Source organism: Nomia melanderi, chromosome 10 (assembly GCF_051020985.1).
Source record: "Nomia melanderi isolate GNS246 chromosome 10, iyNomMela1, whole genome shotgun sequence".
In the NCBI taxonomy this organism is placed as follows: Eukaryota; Metazoa; Arthropoda; class Insecta; order Hymenoptera; family Halictidae; genus Nomia; species Nomia melanderi.
Genome location: NC_135008.1, coordinates 6,347,599 through 6,363,311, shown reverse-complemented (window position 1 = coordinate 6,363,311; position 15,713 = coordinate 6,347,599). Strand labels below are relative to the sequence as shown.

Sequence of the window (15,713 nt, the reverse complement as noted above, 5' to 3'; positions counted from 1 at the left end):
CCACATATTATTTTTCTGTTATCAATGATTATTTCTTAGAACACAAGTTGCTGTAGAGACCGAAATCTTCTCTTATTTTCAATAAATTGTTAGTAACAAAGTATTTAGAGCGATCGCAGTTCAGAAAGAAATCATAGGGCAAGGGGTTAATGAATTGAACGATGGAGGAACGATTAAACTCAGTTTATTTACAACATATTTACAACACACGTTTATCGATCGAATATTGTACCATTTATCTACTGAGGACGAAGTGCAGTTGCTGTTCTGCGTGTTTCGTTTGTCTATTTCTGCTTTCTCGTTTCTTTTTCGCAATAACGGTTTGCAGTTCGGAAACTCGGCTTAGGCTATTGCGTATCGCCGAGAGCACGCGACAGTGATCAACGCCTGACACGATGGTTACGGCCAATTAGAGAATGTCCAATTAGCGGACAAAGCCGCGTCACTGCAAAAATATCTGAGCCGATCGCTCGTGAATCGACGTCTGACTCAGATTTCCCCCTGCTTCTGTTTTCCTCCGTTGAAACTGTGGCCGGCTAGTCCCAGTGCCTGTTGCTACGTTCCTGGGATCCATTTACTTTAGACACTCCGCGATGCCGGGAAATAAATCAGGCTTTCTGCGGCGCCAAATTGCGCAGCAGATACCGCCGATAGAAAAAGTCAAAGGAAAGTCGAATCTGTATTGAAAGTCGCGCGACGGAATATCGGAGAAAACGGAGAGAAAACTTCCCGTGATAAATGCTGACTCCCCTCCCCGCGGAGGCTCTCCTCGAATTTAATACGGCAAATACTTTTCTTCGTCGAGCTGGGGGGGAATTTATGTGTTTCAATTGGCGCGCCGATGATCCTCGCCGTTTATGGTTGCCCGGAACGGTAAAAATTAATTGAGTTCTCCTCCCTATCGATTGTTCCCGTTTCCGTGTAGAAAGCAAGAAGAACATAATCGGAGATCGGCTAGAAAAATCACTTCGCCGAGCGCGGTTGCCTTCGTCTTCGTCGTTTTACATTTCCTTCGTGCCCCACTTTCGACAATGGCGAATAAACCGTTTCAATTACCGCGAGCTAAATTGTGCTTTACGCGTTAATCGACGCGGGTTCTGTAAGGAATAATCGGGAGCCGTTCAACGCGGGAATATCCACGATTGCCTTCCAACAATCGCAGCTTTAGCAGAGGCAGGAGGATTCATGCGTGCATGAAGTCGCCGGCATTGTTAATGTTATTACCGCCGAATATTTGCATAATCAGGGTATAGTTGGCATCCACGCCTCGAATAAGCAATCGGAGTACATACCGACGTACTTCGAGGCCGATTTATGCGCTCGCGTGCATACGTATCAACTGACCATGCATACTTCCGCCGCAGCAAATGGCCTGTGCGATGAAAGACGCGCTCGCTCGTCGGAATTACAACTAACGCGACGGTCAATGGAGGAACATTGTCCATCGAGCAGCTAGAGGTTCACGACTAACGGCATTGTCTCGCGGCGAACGATCAATTTCGCGCTGATCGGCAACGCGACGACCATTATCATCTTATTATCCGCGTTTCGTGCGGTGTACACTAACTAATTGCACCGTGTGGAATGCGGAAGCAATTAGAGACGCTAATTTGCAAATCCTCGGATCCCGAAATTGATAAGAGGCGGAGGTGAACTTTCCGATAAACAATCGGGGAACAACGCGCGGAAGAGATGGAACGCGCGCTTCGAATTCCCTTTTATTCGAAGAAAGGAAACACAAAGTTCACGCAACAAGTACTTTCAATTGCGAGATCGCATGTGAACGCGGGAGAGGACAATGCAACGGCGAAAACCGTATCCGATGGGAAATCAACTGCCGTTCCGAATAGCTCGAGGAAGTTCGTGGCCCCGTGTAGAACGGGCGAACACTCCAACCTTTACTTTTATCTTTCCGTTTCCCCACCGAATTCGCCGTATCGACCGAAAAAAAAAAACCTCCATTGCGTGGGCGGAGAGAAGGAAAACACTCGCCGACGATCCCTCGTAATCAGACGGCCACGTGGTCTTGTAATCAGCAGCCAGTGCCGGTGAAATGCCGCCATAAAGCGCAACGTAGTATTAATGCACGGCTTAAATTGACTGCCTCCAAGCGAGCGCGTCCGATGCTCACAGTGTCCCAAAAAAACTGTGCTCCTCGATAGACAAAACAAGTGGCACAACGCTTGGCAACAATAAGCAATTGCCTCATTTTAAAGAAACTACTAACTAACTTATAAACTAATCTATTTCTCATTTTATCATATTCTTTCGTTCCACCAGTTTCAAATAAACAGGCAGCTAACGATAAAACAATACCACCAACATGGTTTTGGCGTCAGACGCGTATAATACACAAAGTTTAAACAACTATATATTTCACAGATAAAGCAGCTTTATCCATATTCATAGGGAAACTATGAAAAATGCATATCGCTCCTCGTTCAATATTTCCATATTAGTTCATTTTCTGCTATCTCGGTTCGCACGTAATCCCTAGATTTCAATAATTCTTGCCTAACGAGCACGCCATTTTTACGGCCGCGACGCATCCGTGCGGCGAGAGTGCGTCGAGCACCGGGCAAGCTCTACCACGGTCCACGCGAGTGGCGTCCATTTTATACGAGCCGGAGAAGATCGTGGCTATTAGTCGCGCCAAGGCCGCGTTTACTCCGATGATTTTCCTCGTCGTTTGTAAGGAGTATCGGCAACGCAGCGATAGATCGTCGCGAGCATGCTTCGCCGCGTAGATCAGTCGAGCCGCGGACGTCGATCCGTGCTCCGTCTAACGCGTGTGCGAAGGATAACGCGACGCTGTTTTGAACGTTCCCATCGGACTGCATTTGAGGTGAGACCCGCGGGCGGTTCTTCTCGCGAGATTCATCGAGCGTCTATTCAACGGCGCGGCCCTATCACAGACACTTCCAAACTCCGACAGCGACTTTCGATTGCTCCGATTGCTCCTCCGACGGTCCTCGTCCCCCGATAATTACGTGTCCCCCGAGAAATTCCGAAAATATACATAAGCGATTCGTCGGGAGTCCGAAGATAACGAAGCCTGAAGAGGGATTACCGATCTGAAACATTTATGTTTATAACGTAACGTAATTACGCGTCATTATTTAACTACCGAATACCTGTGAAACGAAACGTTCGATGACGGCGCCAGTTAAAACTCACCGTTGTTTGCGTTTCGAGGCTCCGCGACGCGCATTTTGCATCCTCGAAAGGTCTCGATGCAGTTGTACCTCGACGCGCTCGAATGAGTTTTTCGGAACTCGTTGGTCGGTCGTTTTCCTGGGGATTTCGTAAATTAAAGAGGCATATATTCCGGTCAGTGGGACAAGTTAACAGGAAAGTAAGTCTTCTCGCTTGTTTATTCTTTACCGTGTGCTCGTAGATAATTGAATGGCGGCGGTACACGCAAAGTAAACGGCAACGTGTAACGATGCACGCAATGCACGCATAAATAGCGTTACATTTACGAGACAATGTAGAGTGCACGAGTACGGGAGCACCGGTGTGCCGCGCCTTAAGTGCTGGAGCAATAATTTATTACGACATCGTAATCCGACGTTTAAAATATTTTTCAACGGTAACGTACAGTTGAACGTCGATCGAGAATCGTAACGAAACGGAGCAACCGATAGTAGACAACGGGGAACGCGCAGAAGTTGATGACCTGCATTGATTATTTTCTCAATACGGTTTCCGAATTCTGGTTTAACGCGACTATTTTAACACGGCCCGTTACGTAACGAGGACTAAACTTTCCGGATACTTTTATCTCGATACCGAGAAATCGAGTGAACGTGTTCCACTTCTCTTCCTCCTCTTGTTTTTCTACACCCGCGCGGCATGTAAACACGCGATTTCGCGCGTTGCCGCGGCCATATTTCATTCGTACCGTGAAAGCGGATCGCGCTTGTAAAAAAAAGTGTGCCGTCATGGGTCACGAATCAAATGCTCGCGACGGGCGTGATTATATTACGATAAAGCATAATTGCGTTCCGCGGCGCATCGCCAGATTAACGGGCCCGGGATTCCCGAAGATAATTCTCGGTCGGTTCGCCAGTCTCGTCACGATTTTCTCTAGGTTAATTGTAAATCATCCCAACCGTGGTTGATTATACCCAAGAAATTGAAGGCTTCGCGATTTTCATTGCAATTACCGTGCCCGTGATCATTCGGGACGCGAGTTTTTCTTGTAATACGAAAATACAGACCTTCATTCTTCCTTTGATCAGACTGCACGATGTTTTCTTGCGATTGAATGGTTGATACTGAATTTCGTCTAAATTTATCTTCCATTTTTTTAGAAAAAAACTCTACCGGAATTCCGGTTCTTGACTTCACGTTTCATCTCGGAAGACCCAGAATTTTGTGCAGTTCGTTAATGTTGATTTCATTGAAATCCCTCTGCACAAAGTTCTTCTGCGATTGTTGGAGATAAAGATTCACACAGCGTGTCGCAACACAATAAGCAGTACTCCTTGTTTCTTCTAAATTTCTGCTCACCGACGGGTCGCTCGTCTGAATTCATTTCTGTCTCGATGTTAATCTCCGCTTCGCATCGGTTCTTTTTTCAGCGACCACAACGGAAGAGTTTTTAAACATTAACGCCTGTTTACTTTTTTTGCTCCACCTTGAATATTTCTATAATGCTTCTCAATCTCTTTCCATACTTTACTGTTATTAAACTCGTGGAAGTATATACTGTCAACAATTTGGAAGAAACGCAAAGAAATAAATTGGTAACAGCGACAACAACAATATCGATTTTTATTATACAAGTCTAGAAACGAGATGAAGTAGAAATTAATCCGTCTCGCTGTATACCCGCGCAATAAATCTAATTTCTCTCCAAATGAAAACATTAGATAAGAAAGAAGCATTCGCATCTGCATTTTTCTGATAGAAGGAAAAATGGTCTGACGCGGAATTCCGGGCGGACAGCTGACATTGATAACCGTGTCAATATCAAGTACGTTTCCATTGCAATTGACCGTTTCGTGCGAATTTCCACTGAATCGTCGATGTTCCCATAATAATTGAATTTCGACAATTTGCCTCTAGTTAGGACAGACTTGTAAAAGTCCTTTTTGTTTCGAAATTGTTTACCTGGCGCGATGCGGTCGTTCAATTTGAAAAATGAAGTGGAACGTGGGAAATTGAAGGAGTTGCACTCTGCTTTCTAATGACACTCGTCATAAGTGTCAGTTATCTGAAACCTTCCGTTCATAGTCGACCGTTCGTTCATTCAATTTAAGGAAACGCTCGCTAGAATTTACACCAGTTAACACTTGAACCGGTGACTATGTGCAACAATTACGCTGTTATAGTCTGGAACACGGATAGAGGCGTTATTGATAGAACTCGATAATCCTGTGAGCGAGATAATGTCAAATATTCAATGCCGATGTCAGCTAACCAGGTGTTGCAATGTGAAAAATGTCTATTATCGTTGCACGTACCGATGATAATGTACTCGATACATGATTGATTGAGTAATCCACAGTCTATTACACTTTGAGGACTGCGATAAGCGTTGATAGCTCGAGTTCAGTGTCAACTTGCTGTGTCCTTTTCCAGATATCACTAGATGCTCAAGTGCTCGACATTTGTTTTATCGAACGAAAGGTGAAAAGCCTAAAAATATTCATCCACGAAGACTTGTCTCGAAAAATCTGAATATTTCGATCAATTTGCGTATTTGTACTTGCTCGAGGTTCTTATGTTGTAATTTACCAGAAAATCGTCTTTACGATTCAATGATAGAAACCCTAAATTGGATCGTTTTAAGCCGTTGCAGTGTTAAAAGGGCGACAGTTTGGTCGCTCGAATTATTGGAAACGAAGGCCAGGGAAATGATGGCAGTAGTAGATTCGTCGATCCGAATGAGCGTCTACTTAATCAGTAGTTCCATTTATTAAGTTCAGGCTTGTGCAATCCTAAAAGACAGAGGTTCTGACGGTTCGCCCAAGTGGATGCTGAAAGGAACGTGGAATCGTGCCGCGCAATTAGCAATGAATCACATGCCGCGCATCTAAACGATCGTAGGAGCAGTTGCGTCAAAAGAATTTGCTGTTTTCCTCCTGCGAATCGAGGAATTAACGTCTCGGCATCTCGTGCGCGATACTTTTATTGTCAAACGAACAACATTCGTTATCCACGTGGATAAGGATCGTTTAACGTTTCATTTTTTTTTTCAGCGAAACAATTCAGCGGGGAATCATTAATCTCTTCGCGTTGATAACACTGTTGCACTTGAAATTTTCATTTCAGTGGAGAAGCGAGGGGTGAAACAAAGATGTCCGACCCTCCAGCAGGCAAAGGACCACCAAGTCCCGTGACAATGACGTTTTCATTCCTCACGGATATCCTTTTGATAGCGCCAGTGATATACATACTCACTCTTGCCTTCTCAAAGTACAGTTTCTTCTCCTGGCACCCCATTTGTATGAGCGTCGGTGTAAGTTTACGCAATTAATTAACTAACCCATTGATCGAGCACGAAATTTATAACAGCAACGTTCAAAATTCGCCCAGGAATCTATAGAAGAATAGAGCACAAATAGTTTATCTAAAAACCAATTTACTGTAACTGGAATTAAGAATTAGATATTTTAAGTGAAACTAATTGAAAAAATAAAAGAAACGTGACAATAAATGGATTATCTCGATACCAGGAACCGTTTAAGATTCACTAGATGCTCAAGATACTCAAGATACTATATACAACTTGGGATCTCGTGAATCATACAGGTCTCGAGTTAAAGATTTTCTCGTTCAACTGGAGAAACGTGCTCGACGATATGACTTCATTGTTCTTCGTCCATTTAATTAGCCTCAAGGGCATTCCAAATTCTAGAAGACCACATCGTTCAATGCATTCCTCTTCGAATATACTGAACAAACGTAATTCGCCGGTGAAATACGCAAATCCCGATTTCGTTGCCATTCGTTTGACTTTATCGACTTCCACTTCAGCAAGTCGCGAACTGAAAGAAAAAATTTACGTAACGGTGTCATGTCGAATGCATATAAGAGGAATTTATTGCAGCCACGCGTTGCGAAACGTGTTTATACTAGCAAATGTTTAACCACTACGGACGAGAGGATTTCGCGCGTCTCAAGACAAGGAGAATTTTTCATTACCCGAGGAAGTCTGCCCTCGAATCGTTTGTCTAACTTGGTCTTCCCCGTAGGTCGGCCTTCTGATAATGGAGGCAGTGTTCAGCATTTCCGGCGAGGCGTACATCAGCTCGAAACTCTCGAGGGCCAACCGCGTGACGATGCACTGGGTCCTTCACACGATAGGCCTGAGTCTCGTGTTGATCGGTCTGATCATCATCGTGGTGAACAAGATCGAAAACAACAGACACCATTTCGCCACGCCTCATTCGATACTTGGCCTGATCACCATCATCCTGGCCTTCCTGACGGCCGGCTTCGGCGTCGTCACGAACAATCCGAAATGGCTCTACCCACGGTTCAGGCCGGTCCTCCTAAAGATCATGCACGCGTTCGGTGGCATCGTTGTCACGATCCTCCTGCTCGCTGCTATCATCACTGGCACCTACACCGGCTGGTGGCCGGGCACCGAAACCGGAAGGAGCCTCGTTTTCGCGTCCTTCTTCATCGCTGGCTTCTTCGTCCTGCTGAAACCCGTGTTGGGCGCTGTCTCCAGAAGCAAAGTCGTCTTCGGACCACCCCCTGCCACCACTTAATCGATAATTTAGCTACCAACGGAATTAACAGAATGTCATCGACGTGATTGCTTCGTTTGGAGCTGGTAAAATGGAATTTCGAAACGTAACAGGGAATTAGATAGTGCATATGTTACTTTTGATAAAGCTTGGTCCAGGGATCGTTCGCAGGATGGTCACTGTACTCGGAAGTTATTTACCAGTGAACCGGCGAACGTGAACTTGATTACGTCTTCGATTCCATTAGAGGTGGAAATAATGGATATCGAGCTGAAATTTTAATCCAGTTATTTATGCAATTGATTACTTGCGTTTCCGTAGGCAACTTACACTTATCGTGTCACGTACGATCAGATAAAGTCGTATAGACGATATCGCGGTGACGCTTTCGTTTGCCAAATCACTTTAACTTAATAATACGCTTTTTTTTACCATTTCTAAAAATTCTGACGACTTAAAGGTGTAAGGATATTCAGTTTAAGTTTGTTTTTATACGCACGAGATACAGTTCATTTACTTAAATTTAAAACATTCCGTCCTTCAATAGTTGCCCAGAGAAACTGTTTCGAGAATTCAGATTTCGAGATTCAATAATGATTGAAATAGTTGACAACGTTCGTTTCATCGACTTTGCTTCGAACAGTGTCCCTTTTTGTTACCATTATTGTGTTCAACGTACTGTCAACGTGCATCCCAAATGTCGTAACATAATATACCAAAACAAACACTGTCGAAATCATTGATAAAAGGAAAATGTTTTATTAGATTTATTTAAATAGTATTTATAAGAGCGACTGTTAAGGAAAAAGAGAAAAGAAAGAGACTAGAATATATATACATATATGTATTAACACATGTATTGACACATACATATGCATACATAAAATTTACATCATGTATATATCCTCCACAATGCAATGTACGTACATGTATATTAATGCAATTACTTATTTTTCGATATTATATATATACATACTTGACGTGGTTTTTGACTCTTCTTAAGTTTACCATGATCATTGCCAAATATTGAAAACAACGAAATGATTTCTTCATAGGAAACGTTTTATTTTACTGAGAAATGTTTATAACAATTTTTAGTTTACAAAATCAATCGATGAATGATATGTATAAATGTATATACGTATCAACCAGAACACGATCGTAAATAACGAAATGCGATGAGTGATATTTGTCCCTGAGATTGGATTGTAATAATTCTTCAGCGTTGAATATGTTAATGATCACTATATTAAGGCACATCAGTCTTTTGTTGTTTTTTTTTAATACTTTCAACGTCATAACCGTTTGCTTCTTAAACGAGTAACGTGAGTTTCGAATACACTAATATGATGCTTTTTTATAAAATGTTTAAATCCTAAAAATTCAAATATATTTTTAAATATTTTGAAACCATTGGTATTCTGCAATTTGCTTTCGTAATAATAATTAGGAATGTACCTGCAAATAAGTGAAATAATTCTTCTTTTGGTAGAAATAACTTTTCAAGTGTCTCTAACAACTTATCTAAATTGTTTGTCTTTGAATATTCTTGTATCATGTTTGCAAATATCTTATAATTATCCTCCGACAATGAACGCTTTACCTAAAAATATGTTCCACGTGAGACATTTTCTTTTTTTTAGTAAAATAAGTATTTTATAAATAGATAATTACCTCTTTTAGATATGGTTTAACAACAGCTTTCTTATCAGTACTGTCGGCGGGTTCTTCATGTATGTTTTGAGAAGCATTCGTACTGCCTTTTTCTGTTGTACTTACACTCGAAGAAGTGGAAGGAGCAGATAAACATGCATTGAATTCTAATGGTAACACTTTTATCTTTCTTTTTTTTGCAAGGGGTTCAGTGATATCTTTTGTTAGTTCACATGTATTATAATTTTTATCCGCTTTCGATTCGCTGAAATTAATAACAGGTTTAGATTCTGTTGCTAACAGCTCAAAGAAACTTTTTTTCTTCTTTTCATTCGATTTGTTATTCTGTTCATTTTCATTAACATGTGAATAAATACGAATAGTATCTTCCATTGAACGTGTCGTTTCAGATTTCTCTTTTGAAATATTTTGTCCAGCTCGAGTCACAGTTGTATCAAAAGAAGCTGATGTTGCAGGCACCGAAATGCGATTTGCATTCGATTGCATATTTGGTTGTGGTAACTAAAAATAAAATTTTTAATATGATAATACAAATTATAACTCTCAGAAAATGTATTCTATTTTATTATTATTGTTTATTTTCTCAAAATAAGCAGACTTACGGTACGCTCTGCATACTTGAAAAATTCTCGTAGGTCTTTTGTAATTATTCCAAAATTGGTAAATTTTTTAATATAAGGTCTCAACCAAGCGGATAACTGCTTTTTGAAATTTTGATTGTCAAACCTACAATCACAAAATATTATAGCTCCATAATCATTTTTATGCCGTATAATTCGTCCAACAGCTTGATTAACAGCTCGTGATGCCTCAAGCTGATACCACTGTTGACCTGACAAAGCCTAAAATAATCAGCAACAATATGTACGAAATTCCTAATCTATATTTCATGTGTTAAAAGTAAATTGATGTGTTTGTTACTTCTTTGTCATTATTTCTTATCTCTTCCAAATATCGTTGTTTTAATATCACCCTTGGATCTTTTAAAGGTGGAAATGGAAGGCCAGTAATCAAAACAGCTCTACCATTTGCATTAGCAAAATCGAGTCCTTCACTCACTTTTCCTCTACAAACTGCCATAAAAATTGCTCCTTTACAAGAGGGATCTTTAATTTTTTCACAATATTCGTTCATAACATTTGTAAATCCATCCTTGCGTTGTGGTTCCACATAAATGGACTAGTAAATGTAAATAAATAATTATTACATCTATAAATGTACGAAACGAGGTCATGTCTGAATTTTCAAGATAATTACTTTACGATCTGCGATTTTTGTCCACAAACCTGTATTTTGCCATTCGTCTTTACATTTGTGCATTATTGGATATGAAGGAAAGAAAACTAACAAACCATGAGGTATTAAACAACTAAAATTAAGTATCGTTCGGCCAAGAGACGCTATATATTTTGGATCATTCCTAAAAACATAATATAATTTAAATAATATGTTATACACAAGTCATGTGATAGCATCTGTAATATGATTACCTTGTGTTAAAAGAAGAATTTAATGTATAATTATCTGGTCCTTGGCTAAGAACACCTACACAGACTTGGTCCCCTTTAACTATATGTGGATTTTCCAATTGAACATCAATTGGTATCCCAAGTTCAGATATAAATGGTTTTAATGGAGATAATGTGCCACTTGTTAAAACTATTGAACGTACACCTTGGTCGATTAACTGTTGCATACTTCATAAAAAGAAATATATATATACATATATATAAATGTACAATACATTTTCATTACTGTAGATACAAGAATAAAAAATTAAATATTGCCTTCACCTAAATCCTGGACTAAAACACCAATAACTAATAATTTTGCCTTCATTTTTTGGAACTTTTTTCTTTGTTTCCCAAACGTCCTTTTTATTATTTTTTTTCTGTTCCTCCACTTGAATATACACTTTATAACATTGCTTGATTTTTTCTCTATAGCGTATACTGTTACCATTATTAAATACTACTCTTAACAGATCACTGAATTTTTGGAGTGCATTACCTTTCCTTGCGAATGGAGAGGTACTTGTAGTTGTTAAGTAAAGAACAATTTTTTCTAGCTTCTCTATCACTAGCTGTTCCTTGCCATGTGTTATTTGAGCTTTTTCAAGTAATTCAAAGATATAGCCACCAGGATGTGTGTCTCCTTCATCGCGCTTTATGATTTTTATAGCATCAATTGCTTTTTCTAGTTCCATAAACATTGTTTTTAGAATACATAAATCATCAGCAGTAAAATCTTTTTGTATATTTCCAGAATTTTCTGTTAAGAAGTCATTTTCTTGAGTATTATTAGCCATGTCTTCCATTACTCCTGTTATTTCATCAATACACATTGCAACATCTGTACTACATATCTAAACAAATATTATGATACATCAGTTCTATAAAATGATTCTTTTCAGATATCAGATTAGTAATTAATACCTGTAATGATGCTGCCTCCTCACATGTTTTTTCAACATTGTGTGCTTCATCTAAGAGAATAATCTGGTTCTGCAAATCTATGCCTTGGGATTTTCTTGCTTTTGCATCTATTAAGTAGTTATATGGCATGAAAGTGATATCTGAATTCTGTTTAAGTTCCCTAGATAAAAAATATGGGCAACATTTATATTTTTGACCAGCTTTCACTAAATCTTCTATATCTAGTACTTCCTGTTTAAAAAAGGGATCATCCTTCCTAAAAAACGAAGTTTCAATTAAATTTTTGAGATTATGAATGTATTATGTATTTCAGGTATGTAAAAATTTTACCTTGTTTCAACATTATTATAATAAAAACATGTTCTAGATTTTACTTTAGAGTGACACATATGTATCTTATTAGAAGAATTAATTTCTTTGGAAACTTCTGGGTGAATACAAAGCTGATCTCTGGATCCTAATACAGCTGTGCTCACATGTTTATAAGCGGTTCTTTTCAATTCTTGCATTGCTTGTGACAATTGTGAATGCGTCCTAGATGCATAGATAATTTTTGGGGCAGCCCAATTAAAACTTGGGGAAGGTTCTGAATCACCTGTAGCTCCTTTAAGTTCATTATTTAATTTATTGAAAAAATGTCCACCAAAATTTGGTTTTTCTATCGCCCCTACTAATGCTTCTGCCTGCAGTTGAGCTTTCTTAGTTAATAACCAACTTAAAGATGAACACAAAAGGCTGAGTGTCTTCCCCGTGCCTAAAATATTTATATTATTTAATCTCCATAATTCAATGAGCATTTCTGTATACAAAATTAATTTTATTGAAATGTACCAGTTGGAGATTCTAAAACACCATTTTTACTATTCTGAAGGCATTCTATCACCTTTGCCATATAATCTTCTTGAACAGAATATGGTTTGAATGGAAAATTAATAATAACATTATTAATCGTCACTTCGGGCATTATGTTATTATAAACTTTACAAAGTTTATTAAAATCTTTTCTTATTATATACAGAGAAACTAGGCAATTAACATTAGCTTTGTCACCGACCACGAATTACCGCCAAATTTTAAGATCAACTATATTAATATTGACAGCTTCACATATTTACATATAATGTGAAATACATAAAATTAGTAAATTTTTAATAAGATAATCTTAAAACCAGATACCCTTTATATAAAATTCAATATAAATGTACAATAAAATACAAGAAAATAAGAATCCAGTTCTTCACAACAGTATGTAATTTTATTTGTATTATATGTATTACACATTGACACTATGCATTAGTCAATTATCATTAAACCTGTTTTGAGTGGATCATTGGTAAGTGGTAAGAGTGTGACTGTAACAGAGAGAGATTAATTCATTGGCAGTCGATTGCAAAGTAACAAAGAATTAAGATTAGGTTAGTTGCGCATCGGTCAATTTAGCAACTGGCCGATTGAACGGCCAACTGAGCGGTAAGAGTAACTCCTTAAGTTTCTATTGGATTCGTATTTTTTTCCTAATTATATGTGCTTCTTTGCCGCAAGAGAGAGCCGTCGTTTCCCGCTTTTACAGAATTCGAATTAATAAATAGAAATCCTAGAATTGTGTTGTTTCAACTTAATATGTGTGCTGTTCTTAAGATCAGTAACCATTGGTTATTGACCTCAAAAATAGGCCTCGGTGTAACACTTGATATACCTTAAATTATTCGAAGTTAATACACACACAATTTCGATGTTATAATATATATTTATTTAAATAAACTTTAGTACCAATGGAACGTATTTGTCATATTTAATTCGTTACATATGTTGAATATAAAATCCGATGGGAGGAGCCAATAATTGCCATATCAAATGTGTATGTTTAACACAACATCGATGAATGTACGTGAATAATAAATGCCGAAACAATAGAATTTCTTTCTCATTATAGTTCCGTTTATCTGTAAGATAAAAGGTCGTTGTCGCAAAGATATCTCTACTTACGTATGTATATGATACATATTCGTCGTTCGTAATTCGTAAAATTGTAGAGTGCATTTATTCGTATGCGATTAACAGCATCGTTAATTGTATTTGTGTTTAGAATTATTACTGTGAGAAATTAAGTTATTTTTTAATTTTACTTTTCATTTGTACCCTTATAATTTTTTTTTTCAGTACCAAGTGAGAATTTACGGACAATTTAAATAAAAATGCGATTAGTAATCTGTGATACAGTAGATTATGTGGCAGAATGGTCTGCCAAATATGTTTTAAAAAGAATCAATGACTTTCAACCAAATGAAAATAAATATTTTGTTCTTGGTCTTCCAACAGGTATGTTTCACATTATTCATTGAAATTTATTATGAAGTTTTTAAAGTAATCCTTATTTGTTTTCATTTATTATTCAGGTGGTACACCTTTGGGAATGTATAGGAAACTTATAGAATATTGTAACGCGGGAAAACTTTCCTTTAAATATGTAAAAACATTCAACATGGATGAATATGTTGATCTACCTCGAGATCATCCAGAGTCTTACCATTATTATATGTATAATAATTTCTTTAAGCATATAGATATTGATCCATTGAATGTACATATTCTTGATGGCAATGCTCCAGATCTCGTAAAAGAATGTGATGATTTTGAACGAAAAATTAAGGAGGCTGGTGGTATTGAATTGTTTATTGGTGGTATGTAATTTATGGTAATTTGTAGATTGTAGTTATTTATTTCTATTGGAAAATTCTATAACATGGTGGACATTTTTTTTTATTCAAAAAACTGATTTTCTATGCATAAACTTATTTTTCAGGTATTGGTCCAGATGGTCATATAGCTTTTAACGAACCAGGATCATCTTTATCATCTCGTACAAGAGTAAAAACATTAGCACAAGATACATTAGAAGCCAATGCAAGATTCTTTGGAAATGACATTTCTAAAGTTCCTAAACAAGCGTTAACTGTTGGTGTTGGCACAGTAATGGATGCTAAAGAAGTAATGATTCTTATTACAGGATCTCATAAAGCATTTGCTCTTTATAAGGCAATAGAAGAAGGTATCAATCATATGTGGACTGTATCAGCCTTCCAACAACATCCTCGAACAATAATTATCTGTGACGAAGATGCAACATTAGAGTTACGTGTGAAAACTGTTAAATACTTTAAGGTATTGGAAAATTTGTATGATAAAATAATTATATAAAGTTGGTCTTGTTGTTGGTAAGAATTAAAAATTTACAATATTATATTATTAAGTTACTTTTACAGTGTATCTATTTTACATTATAGGCTCTTAGCGCAGTGCATCACAAATTAATTGAAGCAGATGGGGATTCAATCATTCGCCAGAGAGTCCAAGAAAGTTAAAACAATAGTTACTCCTATTATCGAGTATTCTATACCCGTATTTTATAAATTTCTATTTTCCTTTTTACCCAATTGTAATATGTGGGAGTTCATTGGTACATAACATGTTCACCACATACTTCAACAAATGTTATTATACATGTAAATTTTATTTTTTATAAAATTCAAATAACATTTGTGCATGTTACTTAATGAACTACATTTTGACAACAATACTATATAATATATACATACGTACTTGTTTTAATGAAACATGAATTATTATATTGTTAAAACTTTTGTTCTTATACTGCAAAAATATCATATTTTTGTATCATTATACCTTGCCACAAATAAATGTTACTTAATACTCTTTTTATGTCATGTGCCTTTTATAATTCAATGAAAATGATCATTTGAAATTCATAGATCTCAAGTATAACAATTCTAAATCTCTAGATCGCATTGGTAATCGCCGAAAACCACCGAAAGAACTGTCATTCAACAAATTCGAGTAAAAGGAATCGTAGCGTGATTTTAACACGGTGCAGAAATGT

At 37.7% G+C, this 15,713-nt stretch overlaps 3 protein-coding genes across 12 annotated transcripts; 2 read left to right on the top strand and 1 right to left on the bottom strand.

The window, feature by feature from the left end:
• Window positions 1–2,685: 2,685 nt before the first annotated feature.
• Window positions 2,686–10,300, top strand: LOC116429828 (transmembrane reductase CYB561D2). 3 transcript variants are annotated; one of them, XM_031983192.2, is made up of 3 exons: window positions 2,686–2,845; window positions 6,283–6,469; window positions 7,206–10,300. In XM_031983192.2, exons 2-3 carry the CDS (start codon window positions 6,308–6,310, stop codon window positions 7,725–7,727), a joined length of 684 nt encoding a protein of 227 aa, XP_031839052.1. In that variant the 5' UTR covers window positions 2,686–2,845; window positions 6,283–6,307; the 3' UTR covers window positions 7,728–10,300. The 3 variants fall into 3 exon arrangements, with proteins under 3 accessions (XP_031839052.1, XP_076227910.1, XP_076227911.1); XM_076371795.1 differs by having other exon boundaries at window positions 2,687–2,845; window positions 6,210–6,469; window positions 7,206–9,756; XM_076371796.1 differs by lacking the exon at window positions 2,686–2,845 and adding an exon at window positions 3,209–3,355 and having other exon boundaries at window positions 7,206–9,756.
• Window positions 8,110–12,789, bottom strand: Rtel1 (Regulator of telomere elongation helicase 1). The gene is made up of 11 exons (XM_031983179.2): window positions 12,647–12,789; window positions 12,146–12,569; window positions 11,816–12,071; window positions 11,174–11,745; window positions 10,871–11,077; window positions 10,638–10,800; window positions 10,302–10,559; window positions 9,983–10,222; window positions 9,381–9,881; window positions 9,165–9,309; window positions 8,110–9,081 (listed from the first exon to the last, which is right to left on the bottom strand). Exons 1-11 carry the CDS (start codon window positions 12,777–12,779, stop codon window positions 9,002–9,004), a joined length of 2,979 nt encoding a protein of 992 aa, XP_031839039.2. The 5' UTR covers window positions 12,780–12,789; the 3' UTR covers window positions 8,110–9,001.
• A 117-nt stretch (window positions 12,790–12,906) lies between these two features.
• Oscillin (glucosamine-6-phosphate isomerase Oscillin) lies at window positions 12,907–15,529 on the top strand. Of its 8 annotated transcripts, none has more exons than XM_031983189.2 (5): window positions 12,907–13,060; window positions 13,976–14,134; window positions 14,212–14,496; window positions 14,619–14,977; window positions 15,100–15,529. In XM_031983189.2, exons 2-5 carry the CDS (start codon window positions 14,011–14,013, stop codon window positions 15,175–15,177), a joined length of 846 nt encoding a protein of 281 aa, XP_031839049.1. In that variant the 5' UTR covers window positions 12,907–13,060; window positions 13,976–14,010; the 3' UTR covers window positions 15,178–15,529. The 8 variants fall into 8 exon arrangements, with proteins under 8 accessions (XP_031839049.1, XP_031839050.1, XP_031839042.1 ...); XM_031983190.2 differs by having other exon boundaries at window positions 13,055–13,148; XM_031983182.2 differs by lacking the exon at window positions 12,907–13,060 and adding an exon at window positions 13,137–13,285.
• Window positions 15,530–15,713: the final 184 nt, after the last annotated feature.

Excerpts from the sequence above, each read along its gene's own strand:
- Oscillin (XM_031983189.2), top strand. The coding sequence starts at position 14,011 with ATGCGATTAGTAATCTGTGATACAGTAGATTATGTGGCAGAATGGTCT. Across the intron at positions 14,135-14,211 it reads TGTTCTTGGTCTTCCAACAG|GTGGTACACCTTTGGGAATG; the intron begins GTATGTTTCACA and ends TTTATTATTCAG. Across the intron at positions 14,497-14,618 it reads TATTGAATTGTTTATTGGTG|GTATTGGTCCAGATGGTCAT; the intron begins GTATGTAATTTA and ends CTTATTTTTCAG.
- Rtel1 (XM_031983179.2), bottom strand. The coding sequence starts at position 12,779 with ATGCCCGAAGTGACGATTAATAATGTTATTATTAATTTTCCATTCAAA. Across the intron at positions 12,072-12,145 it reads TATAATAATGTTGAAACAAG|GAAGGATGATCCCTTTTTTA; the intron begins GTAAAATTTTTA and ends TTCGTTTTTTAG. Across the intron at positions 10,223-10,301 it reads TAAGAAATAATGACAAAGAA|GCTTTGTCAGGTCAACAGTG; the intron begins GTAACAAACACA and ends TGATTATTTTAG.
- LOC116429828 (XM_031983192.2), top strand. The coding sequence starts at position 6,308 with ATGTCCGACCCTCCAGCAGGCAAAGGACCACCAAGTCCCGTGACAATG. Across the intron at positions 6,470-7,205 it reads CCATTTGTATGAGCGTCGGT|GTCGGCCTTCTGATAATGGA; the intron begins GTAAGTTTACGC and ends TCTTCCCCGTAG.